This window comes from Phyllostomus discolor, chromosome 8 (assembly GCF_004126475.2).
Source record: "Phyllostomus discolor isolate MPI-MPIP mPhyDis1 chromosome 8, mPhyDis1.pri.v3, whole genome shotgun sequence".
Classification (NCBI taxonomy): Eukaryota; Metazoa; Chordata; class Mammalia; order Chiroptera; family Phyllostomidae; genus Phyllostomus; species Phyllostomus discolor.
This window is the reverse complement of record NC_040910.2, coordinates 17,732,510-17,744,762: the sequence shown is the minus strand read 5'-3', so window position 1 is coordinate 17,744,762 and position 12,253 is coordinate 17,732,510. Positions and strand designations below refer to the sequence as shown.

Genomic DNA, 12,253 nt, shown 5'->3' with positions numbered 1-12,253 from the left:
GTATATACACTGTGGCGGCTGTCACAGCTGGTCCTTGTCAAGTCCATCCCAGCTACAGCAATACCGGGGCCCATGTTGGTGGTGCTGCCAGCTAGGTCAACTTTCTGTCTACAGCTTTCATGGTATCTCTCAAGCTCCCAAATACTGAAGTGTCTCTTCCAGTAACTGACCTCAAGGAATCTATCCTAAAGAAAGGAAGTGATCCAAAGCATGCTAAAATCTATTGACAGCAAGATGATTGGAGACTAAAAGAATGAAAAACCAGAAAGCCAAATGCACAGAAATTGGTTAAATAATAATACATCTAGCCAATGGGACATTATTTGGTCAAGTATGAATTACGAAGATTGTGTAACATGGAAGAATACAATTATTAAGTGAAAAAGGAGAGGATACAGGATTACACACAAAACCACTTTATATAAAAATTACATGTACTTGCGTATGTAAAGTGCATTAAGAAAACTGTTATTAGTGGTTCCCTTGAAGAAGTAGAATGTAGTTTGGGAAGAAGGGCAGATGTGAAAAGAAACGTTTACTTTTTGCACTTCTCTCAATGGTTTATATTTTTTCCTAGCAGAAAGGTACTGATTTTACTTAAGTAGTTTTAAGGAAGAAAACAAAACATGTATATGAAAATACAGATAGGAATACTTAATTATAAAAACAGTGGTAAAATAGAATGAATGCATTTATTTTTTTCCTCTATTTTCTAAACCTGTGATGTTGTAGTCTTTGATTTTTTTAAATTAAATCTATAAAATCCACATCATCTTTTTGTCAAGTATATAATCATTCCTCGACCTCATTTTTTTTTTCATTTTTCAGACCTTACTTGAAGAATAATTTTACCACACTTAGATAAACCCCAGGTAAAACTGCATCACCTTAAAATCTTTAAGGTGACCCCCCACCGGTGACCCCCACAAAGCCGACCCCCAAGGGCTCAGCACAGCTGTGAGAGGAACCAGGTCCAGGACCTCACTTCCTGCGTGGGAGTCCAGCTCCACCGGCGGCGTGGTTTTGAATAAGTGGCTGCATTTCTCTCTGTTCCCATTCCCCCGGTGTGAAACAGGAACTAGAACACCTCCCTCCAAGGTTGCTGGGGGGATGCATGGGGAAGACTGACAGAAAGCACCACCACAGTGCCTTACACAGTAAGCGACTGGCCTTGATCTTTTCGCTAACTAAGCTGTTAGCTATTCTAAGCACCGTGAAATATATAACAGAAAACATTTTACTAATTATTGTAACCGCTAAAAATACATTTATAACAAAAGTGAAATGAATTTAACACAATCCTTGTGCTCCATGCAGTACTCCAGCATAGACAGCAAAGGAATAAAGAAACAGGAGTGTTCACAGTCATGTCATCGTTGTCCCACCGACACCTGAACTGCATAATTTGTTGTGACCTAACACTGTTTTTCTCCAACATCTATTACGGACTTTGCAGCTGCAGTAACTACAAACAGGATTTTAGGGTTTTTCTACAGTTTCCCACTCAAAGGGAGAAAATATTTATTAGGGGTCGGGGGAAAGTGCTTGTACAATAGATACCAGAATGGCAAAACACAAACTTTACTTCAACAGCCCTGGCTGGAGTGGCTCAGTGGATTGAGTTCCCAGAGGGTCGCCGGTTCAATTCCCAGTCAGGGCACATACCTGGGTTGTGGGCCAGGTTCCCTGGTGCAGGGCACACGAGAGGCAAACCACACATTGATGTTTCTCTCCCTCTCTTTATCCCTTCCTTCCCTTCTGTCTAAAAATAAATAAAATCTTAGAGAGAAATTTAAAAAAAAAACTTTACTTCAACAAAGTTCTTCTTTCTTTCCACTCTTTAGATTACTTTTTGAAAAGAGGTGTTCATTAAATCAAAAACAAAGGTTAAGCATCCCCCAACCTTTTCTGCTTAGATCAGAGATCAAAGAACAAATGGAATGCTTTCTCCCTTTCTTTACCTGGACTTCCTGCTGCACTGAAAAATCCCACTAGTTACTCCTTTAGTCTGTTGATTCCTGATTGGGATAGTTTTCTATTAGTTGAGATAGGTCAGGATGGCCCATGCTTCAGAGGTTTGAATGCATCTACTTAGTCAAAACAGTTGTCTGGATTTCTATTATCTACAAAAAAAAAATGCATGCATTGGGGGCAATTTGAGAACAAAATCAAACTCTGTCCTCATCTACTTCAAGGAAAAATTCTATCAGGATTAAGTGAATTGTAGAAAATATTTTCGAATAGACATCAACCATTTGATTCCTATGGAGCAATTTTTGAGAAGAGATTGTTTTAAATAAGAATGGTTAGGTAGGTCGTTACACAGAAATGAACCTTTACAGAAAACTGTGATGCCAGAAAAGTTAAAGCCAGGTACAAAATGTCTATATTATGCTACTTGAAAGGAACTTTTATAAAAGTGAGGATGGAAGCCTTCAAAGACCCTAGGATGACTGATAAGATGGAGGCACTCCATGATCCCCAAGGAGAACCCGCTGTCCGTGGGCACCCTCGGGCTGGCAGGGGTCCCAGAGTCTGGAAGTGTTTTACCCCCAAAGCGCCAACTGCCAGCAATTTCTGAGTCTGTTTTGCCTCTGCCCATGACAAGAATCAACTTGTTCCAAAATTCCACTAAATATGTTTCTTTTATGTTAAAACTCTGCTGTTTCTGGGAAAGCTAAAAGTTAGAATTTTTTACACATGTGGACAAAATCTATATTTGGACCTTTCAGTCCCTTAACAGAATAAAGACACATTTTTTAAAAAAGGAGCCCACTGCTGCAGTTTATTATAAGAAAGTCACTCTGACTTCTGAGATTTAAAGAACTAAGCCTTGTTGTCCGCACAATTCCTTTAACTTAAAACTTCAAGGTTTCATTGGTAAAAGAAAAACAAAAGTAAAGCATTTAATCCGAATTAATTGTGAGTTTAAAAAGTCACTTAATAGTCATGACTTATCTTTACGGGTCTTTTTCTTCTAGCCATGACATCTATAAATATACAGGTTGTGCATTTTTTTCCACTGATAATCATGACATCACTTTTTACAGTATTAAATACTTAAAACTCCACAAGAGTAAATCATGATTTTTTAGACCTTCAATACATGTCAAACCACTTGGGATGTCTTCCTTTAACCCTCTGTGAAGCCGCACTGCCCAACTGCACATCAGCCTCACACAACCAAGACAAACAAGTAGAAATCCAGGAAAATCAAGACTATAAACCATGGCATTCTAGCACACTTGCCTCAATTAGATACAAAGTGGACAGGCTATGAGAAAATCTCTAAGCACTGAAATAAAGTTGAGCATGTGGCCTAATGGATCAAGTTAATATTCAAACAAGTATCATTTCCTTTCCAACCATTTCACTTAACTTTACACCAGATTTCCTGAATCTCAGCACCACTGACGTCTTAGACTCCAAAGAATGATGCTGTGTCTGTCCCACGTCCTGTGGGATGGTGAGTGGCATCCCTGGCCTCGGCCCTACCTACTACATGCCGGGAGCAGCCTTGTCCCCAGGCATGCCATCAAAACATGACTCCAAACGCTGCCAACTGTCCCCAACAGCAAAATGCACCGGGTGGAGAATCACTGCTTTACTTTGAAGAAAACCCAAGAGTTAACATGCATAAAACCCCAAAACTTGATCTTATTTGAAGCAACTTACATGAGATATAAAATATATGAGTCAGCTATACTACTGACCAAGTCAGACCTTGTCAATGGAGTCAGCACTGCAGGAGGACATGGTCACCCATCTGACAGAAGAGAAGAGTCAAGGGACACTGTGTTACCAGCATGAATGCCACTGGCACACGGCCCTTAAAACTAACACTGGTCCCTGGCTGGCGTAGCTCAGTGGATTGAGCGCAGGCTGCGAACCAAAGTGTCGCAGGTTTGATTCCCAGTCAGGGTACATGCCTGGGTTGCAGGCCATGAACCCCAGCAACCACACATTGATCAATGATGTGTGTGTGTGTGTGTGTGTGTGTGTGTGTCTCTCTCTCTCCCTCCCTTCCCTAAAAAAATAAATAAATCTTAAAAAAAAGAAAAGAAAATGTTCAAGCTTAATGCAAAATTTGAAAAAAAACAAAAACAAAACAAAACCTAACACTGGTGTCAGGATGGAATCAGTGACTGTTGGTAATGAACAGCCTATGAATTGTTTGATCTCTATGCTTGTGTTGACGATCACATTGCTTTAAGATGAAAACAACAAATCTGAGTGAGAAGGAACATAGAAGTTGAGGCAGATGGCCTAAACTTTCGTGCAGGAGCTACCCATGAACAGATCGTAGTTTTCTTCTCATTCCTTTCTCTTCAGCCGAGCAAGGCTGTCCTTTTCTGGAGAATTTTTGGAACGCAGATAGTTTTACATACCCATAAAAAATCAATTTATAAAATAAAATCGGAATGAGCACTGCCCATTTAAAGATGTGCATTAATCTTAAGCATAAGGCAAATTTTTATGCTACTTCAAAGCAAGATTTGATGTCCCCTTTATAATAAATATCAACTACAAAACAGATGAAGTTTTAAATAGCAAGTCCACCTACGGGACAGATGTTGGACCAGCACCAAGAAAACTATAGCCTTGAAGGATACCTGGCACTCTGAAAACACAATGTCCAAAGTTGCATTTATTAAAAATACAATATATTAATTTTTCCAAAGAAGTTTTATTAGAAAGTTGAAAAGTATCTCTTCTGTTTCCACAGGGGAAATAATTTTAGACATAGTGACAAAAGTGATGCTGGTAACATTTTACAGCCACATGCCAAAATTTCAAGGATTAAGTCACAATGTGTTAATTTAAACAGTCTGATTGAAATCAGTCTTCGTGTTCTTTTCTCAGTGCTTTTGAATTTTTGTTTTTTAAATAGACATGAGGGAGAAATAGTAGAAATCAAAACAGCAAATACTGGATTTCTGATGGCAACGATAATTGTGTTTCCTTCTGAATTAGTTTTTAAAAAAATTCTTCCTCTACTTTCCTTTTCTTTCTTCACACAAAATTGAAACCATACTACAGAGTGTTTTTTTTTTCTTGCTTTTCTCACTTAACATTATCCCATGTCTTCATAGTCGCCCAAAAATAATTTTCATTGGCCACTGCTATGAATTTGTATGGTAATATATTTAACTGTTTTCTACTTTAGGGATTTTAAATTGTTCCCAATCTTTTGCTCATATTGCTGGGATGAATTCTCATGCATAAGTATGTTTGCATCTCAGGTCATTTAGATAAATCCCTGTAAGTTAATTTATTTGTTCAAAAAGTAAGAACATTTGTATAGTTGTACAAAACCAACTGCTTTCCATGAAGGATATGAAATTTACACTTCCATCATTCTGTGACAATGCCAATTCATTGTCTATTGAAAAATAATAGACATTTTCTTATTCAAAAACTATTCAATTCTAAATATTAATATCTCATTGCTTTAATGCATATTCAGTGAGACTGAACTTTTTTATACTTAGTATCTATAATTCTACCTTTCAAATAGTCTGTTTGAGCTTTGATTCATCTCACCATTGTAGTATGCTTTTTCATATTAAACTACTACAACAATATAAAAGTACATGCCCTTGCTGTGATATCTAGAAAGTTTTGATTATTATGTTGTAACCAACCTTTCCCTTTGTGATCTTTCCACTACTTTCATGCTTAGAAAATCCTTTCCAATTTCAACATATCTATTGACATCTTTTCCTTTAGTTCTTTTGTTTCATTTTGACATCTATATTTTTAAAACACCTGGAATTTATTTTTGGTATAGTATGAGAATGGTGATTTAATATCTGGTAGCATGAGAGCTCATTAATCATTATTTCCAAAGTTTTCCTGCCTATTTTTCCAGATTAACTTTTAAAATCACTTTGTCAGGTATCCCCCCTGCCACCTCCCAAAAACTCATTTAGATTCTTATTGAAATTGCAATTAAACTATAAATAAAAATCAGGAGGAACGCAGAGAAGAATGTTGAATACTGGTGCTATCATGCTTCCTTAACCTAGACCTGATCATCAAGGAAACACTTCTGGTATCTCATTTGAATACCAACACATAGACTTTTTCTTTGAGAGAGGATTGTTTAGTCTGTTAGAGAGCTCCCCTTCCGTGTTTATTGCTAAATCCCTAAGTGAATATAGATTTTGTGTTTTGTCAAATCCTTCTGTGACATCTTCTTGGGATTACATGTGCAATAACTTTATCTTCTAGATCCCATGTATTAACATGATTTCTTTTTAAAAAATATTAATTTTGATTCTTACTGAGGATATGTTTATTGATTTAAGAAAGAGAGACAGCAATTGGTTGCCTCCTGTTTGCACCCCCACTGGGGCAACCTAGGTATGTGCTCTGACCAGGGATCAAACCCACAACCTTTTTATGTGTATGTTATGACATTCCAACTAACTGAGCCACCTGGTCCTGGCAATAGTTTCTTAATAGTAAGCTACCCTCTAATTCCTCTCATAAATCCTACTCATAGCAGTGCATTATTCTTTAATATGCTGATAATTTGGGGTTGCTACTGGTGCTTTAGTTAACATTTTTACATATAAATATTTCTAGTCTAGGGCCTTCTGAATATAATTTTTTGGATAACTATAAAATTTCAATGAGTATGATTTCAATTAGATGTGCAACTTCTTTATTTCACTTAAATTTTCCCTAGAGAACATTCATTTGAAGATTTCTGAATCTGAGTTTCAATTTTTTTTAAAGATTTTATTTACTTATTCTTAGAGAAGGGGAAAGGAAAGGAGAAAGAGAGGGAGAGAAATACCGATGTGAGAATCATTAATTGGTTGCCTCTAATACATGCCCCAACTGAAGACCAGACCCACAACCTGGCATGTGCTCTGACTGCAGAACCAACTGGCGACCTTTTCCTTTGTGGACAACACCCAACCCACGGAGCTACACCGGTCAGGGCCCTGAGTTTCAATTCTTTAAATCTCATGCGCATGTACTGTTTATGTGACACTTACATTATCTAATGTGACACACACATATGATTTTCACTTTTCCTTTTGTTAGGCATCTTAAATATGTCTCTATAGTTACTGCCTTCCCTGTGCTCACCAAGAATTAGCTACTTGAGTTATCAAGTCTCCTGTCTTGTAGTCTAGTTAATTTTCCCTTTCTTGCAGAGTAAATCGTACAGAGTTTTGTGTTTTACTGTGCTATTTATTCAACTTGTAAAGCATCTATTTCCAGTCATACTATGCACCTGTATTGGGGCAGGTGTTCTTCTAATCATTCATTTAATTAATTAAGAAAAGTCGTAACTTCACCATAGGCTATTGGAATTTTTAGAACCTATTTTTAAAATTTTGTTAATGATTCATAAAGCAACCCAGTAACTAGATCCAGTCTTAGAAAACTACTTTCCCCCCCAGAAAACTGTTCCAGTGTTTCATATTATTCATTTTCAGCACTACATGAGCCAAACACTTCAACATAAATTATTTTCAAGAGAAGAAACAAAATGAAATGAAGAAACAAGTTGAATGCTGGAAACTATGTTTATACAATGTAAATATAAACAATTTAACCTTATTGTAATTAGAGAAAAATACCTTTCAGAAACCACATGGTTCTTTTGAGGAAGGATAATCTGACTGTAGCAAAACTCGATATTTGTGTAACTGCTATTCATGCGTTCTTACAATTTGCAAATTTTTTTTTTAGCCCATTAGACTTTCCAGTATACTGTTACCATAATTTGGCATGCATTTTCCTGTGTAATTCGTGTATTTTTCTCAGAAATGCTGATTAATCACCTCCATTCTTCCCTATGAAATTCATATGGACATTCCTATGGAAGTGTTTTCTTTTAAGTGTACTTCCCATATTATATGTGAATGAGGAGGAAAGGCTTTTCTAAAAATATTAAATATCTTTAATATTAAAGATATAATAAATTCTATCTTTAAATATCTTTAATATCTTTATATCCATAAATCTATATATAGCTTTAATAAAGATATATGAATTGTAATGTAATATTTAATATATCCAATATTATATATTTGAATTATAATATAATATTAAATATAATGCTTTATATATCTTTAATAATATTGACCCCCATGGTTTACCCACACCCCTAATGACTACTCATCAACAGAGTTCTTGTTGTTAACGAACACCCCCCTTACACTTTCCCCTCAGAAGTGTACCTGTCCCTTCCAGGGACCACCAGAAGTATGGGTAGATTTCCCCATCTGCACTTCTGATGCACTTGGGTAAAGAGACAGGTGAGCTGCTTATACTGTTCGTGTTAAAGGCAAACACACACCCACCCCCAACCCCCGCTCAAGTAGGACAACCGCAAGAACAGCTAGCAGATCGCGCAGTTCATACTGCCCAACACGTAACTGCTGAGGAGCGTTTGACAGTAAGACCGAGAGCTAAGGGCTAGCAACGTCTCACCTGCTTCCCCTCCAGCGTGCAGAGCCTCTTGACCACTCCCGAGTCTAGTTTAATGGCTTCGGTGATATCTGTTAAGACTTGTTCAAAGGAATGAGCAGTCTTCTTGTTCAGAAGGATGCGCACAGCTTTTCTGGGCTTCACGCCACTTCGGATCACAGTCACTAACTTGGGTTTGATGAAATCTTTACTTTCCTTCACTTCGCTCTTGCCCGAGGAGGGCGCCGTCGCGGCACGGGTGGTCCCACCCTTGATGTTCACAGACCAGTTCGGATTAGTGTTTTTGGTGTAATCAACTTTACGAAATGGTTCGTTCGACGCGCACACGTAACTCTCACCTAAAAAGCAAAAACCAGTTTTATTAGCGTGACGTCCCCACCATGCCAGCACACGTGCCGGAGACCCTCCCGTTAAGTGGACTCCTCAACTGAAGAGGGCCCCTGTGAAAGGGGTCCACGTCCTTCTCCTCCAGCATCCTCCCCACCCTCCCTTTGCTTTTTACTGCATCCAGATCAGCTTCGGGAATAACAGGCATCATAGAGGGAGAAGCACTAGACAGAGAACACAAGGGGGCTCTGGGGTTTGCAACCCAGGTCGAAAGTGTCGTCCTGCATCATTCCTCTACACTTGGGGTCTCAGTATCATTATCTATAAAATGCAGTGGTTAGAGCGGATTAAATTTAGAGGACTTCCTAGTTCCAGAGTCTATTAACTGATTTTTTAAAATTTCATCTGGAAGAAATGATGACATCACAAAATAATATGTTCATGTACAGAAATTAAACTATTTTTCTCCTTCTCCCAATTACAAATTCCAGTCCTAATCAAAGAATAATCACTACATCTTCACACAGCTGACCAAATTATATTCAGTTACAGAATCATTTACTCAATTAATGAAGCACCACAAAAAGGAAGAAGAGTTTTGACAGCTCAAAGAAACACACTCAGGCATTTTTTCTTAATTAAAGAACGTGGATTTAAAATAATTAGTTTAGCCCTGGCTGGTGTGGTTCAGTAGCTTGAGTGCTGGCCTATGAATCGAAAGGTCGCTGCTTTGATTCCCAGGCAGGGCACATGCCTGGGTTTGGGGCCAGGTGCCCAGCTGGGGGCGTGTGAGAGGCAACCTAGTGATGGATCTCTCACACATTGATGTTGCTCTCCCTCTCTTTCTCCCTCCCTTCTCCTCTCTCTAAAAAGAAATCTTTTAAAAAATAAAATAATTAGTTTAAATAGATAACCCTTGTATATCTATTTAAATGGCAAAGGATATTACATAGTTAAACTAATGTGTTTATTACAAGCATAGTCTTCTGCTTAACTTTTATTAAGGAAAACCAAAACTATACTATTGGTCAATTGGTTTACTGAGTCAATGTTCATTAATTTTATGTTCCAAAATTATACTGAAAAATATTTTTTCACTGAATGAGCATAATTATATGTTTAAAAACCATAATTTTTCTTTTGGGAGGCTCAGAAGTCACCCATTTCTTTAACATCAACTTTTTGGCATACTAGATAAGAGGGTTACACTCTAAGATTTTCTCTAAGATATCATCTAACTCAAAAAGAATCCACTATTTTTTCACTCATTACATATATTCTATATATAAAAATTCTTTATATATGCTATATATAATTCCCTATATATAACTCTATATCTATATATAATCATCTCATTCTTAATATAATAAGTATATGATACAACCCTTAAATGCTATGAATGCTTAAAACAAAAATAAGCAAAATAGTGAAAGAGAAGTCCCAAGGAAAACTTATTAATACAAATGTTATATTTAACTATTATCAGGATGTTCTTCAAATCCTGAGTACTGGAGAACTTAAAGACTTCCAAAGACACATGAGCAATTCAGTAACAGCTCAGGCACACGAAAAGGTCAAAAAAGTGGAGTGATGTCTTCAATTTAAAGGTATAATTGGGCCCCTGTCCGAAAAAACTAGCGACCAGTCACAGGCTTTAATGCTGCGTCCACGCCAGGAACTTGAAGTCTGGCCCAACCATCACCATTTAGAGAATTTTTCCCTCTCTGTAGATTTATCTAAATCATTTTTCATTCTGTAATCATCTGAGAAAATGTCACATAATTTCAAAATAGGTATAAACTGCATCAAATAAAACTATATATCATGTGTGTATATTAATGAGCAAAAATAAACAATTATGATTTTCTTTAACTTAGCTCTTACTGCCCTGGCTGGCATAGCTCAGTGGATTGAGCATGGGCTGCGAACCAAAGTGTCGCAGGTTCGATTCCCAGTCAGGGTACATGCCAGGGTACATGCAGGGTACATACAGGCCATGACCCCCAGCAACCGCACATTGATGTTTCTCTCTCTCTCTCTCCCTCCCTTCCCTCTCTAAAAATAAATAAATGAAAATCTTTAAAAAAATTTTTAAAAAGAAAAGCTCTTATTAATTTTACCTATGATAAAAATTCAATTGCTTGTTCTGATCCAAAATATTAAAATGAAATAAAAAAGAGAAACCCTAGTAAGAGAAGGTGATTTCTTTCTCTCTCTTTTTTTTTTTAAGAGCAGAGAGAAGTCAGCTGGAGAAAAGCCTTTCCCAGTACAAAGAGAAAAGGCAATGGTAAAAGGAGAGGGAACAGGAGACATTTAATGTCCACTTCCCTTGGTCAACGTAGACCCCGTGCAGTGGACATGTTAGCCAGGAGAGCTGCCTTTACATGTGTCTGCGCTTTGCCTCTTTACATGGGTTCAGAGTATCAGCATGACAATAGGCAAAGGAAGCCTGTGTTGTCATTTGTTTGTGTGGTTACAGATCAATGTTAGTCCCCTTTTTCTCCCTTCCTCCCTTCACAATGGTTCTATTTGAAACGCCCACATCAGTCCCCTGCCCTGTAAGGTTTTGAATCAGGCCTGGCCAACACCTGCTAGACAGAGCCACCCCCTTCTCCACGTCCCAGGAGACACAAATAATTACTCATAGAACACTCCGCCGTTAGGCCTAGACTCCCCTTCACAAGAGGCAATGAATACTTACTGCGCGCCAGCTCATGTGCTAGGTGCTGACATGATATGAACCCCACTTTGGCACCCTTGGCACACAAACAACATTTCAACACGGATGCTCAGGACATGGTTTGGAGGTCAAACGTGTGTTTCTTCATACTGGGCACATAAAACCGTATAGCACGGGTGTCATGCCCTGCTAACAACAGCCACCACAATGCCCGGGCCAGCTTCCCTTGTTACAGCCCCACCCAGATCAGACAACCTGGTTATAATTTTGTCACTTACACAGATTTGCCTACGGGGAGAGATTTGCCAGTATGCTGACCAAAGTATTTAAGATTATGGTTCCTTAGGCAGTTGCAGCTCCTGCTGTTAATCCAACAGTAAATTATTATTCTGTTAGATACTAGCACTTACAAAGCTGATTAGATGCAATCAGCCTCCTCGCAGCCAGATTCATGCTGCTGGGTGGGTTCTTGTGCGAGACCTGTGACGGCCCTGCCAACTGGGCGCTGCTCCTCCCTCCCCATCCTGCAGAACTACTCACTTCCTGCTCAAACTCTCCGGCCAGAAACTTAGGCGCCATCCCGCATTCTCCTGATTCCCTACATATTGCACATCCTGACATCAAGTTCCGTCCACTGCATCCTTTAGATACTTCTGAAAGTGTCCTGCCCCCACCCCGCAGCAAGCCCCCATCTCCAACCACTTCCCACCTAGATCAACATAAAAATCTTCTGTTTTCTGCTCATTCCTCAGAAATGTAACGCGTTTGCCAAATGGAAGTGCATTTTATGCT

At 38.3% G+C, this 12,253-nt stretch overlaps 1 protein-coding gene across 8 annotated transcripts in view; it reads right to left on the bottom strand.

Annotated features, from left to right (window-relative positions):
• DCLK2 (doublecortin like kinase 2) overlaps positions 1–12,253 on the bottom strand; it is a 129,661-nt gene that overhangs the window by 103,094 nt on the left and 14,314 nt on the right. For all 8 annotated transcript variants that reach the window (XR_004904585.1, XM_036031872.1, XM_036031875.1 and 5 more), the window contains exon 2: positions 8,458–8,792. Coding sequence is in view for 7 of the 8 variants with exons in the window: in XM_036031872.1 (XP_035887765.1) it covers positions 8,458–8,792 (335 nt within the window). In the remaining variant the exon portion in view is untranslated. The remainder of the gene's footprint in view (positions 1–8,457; positions 8,793–12,253) is intronic.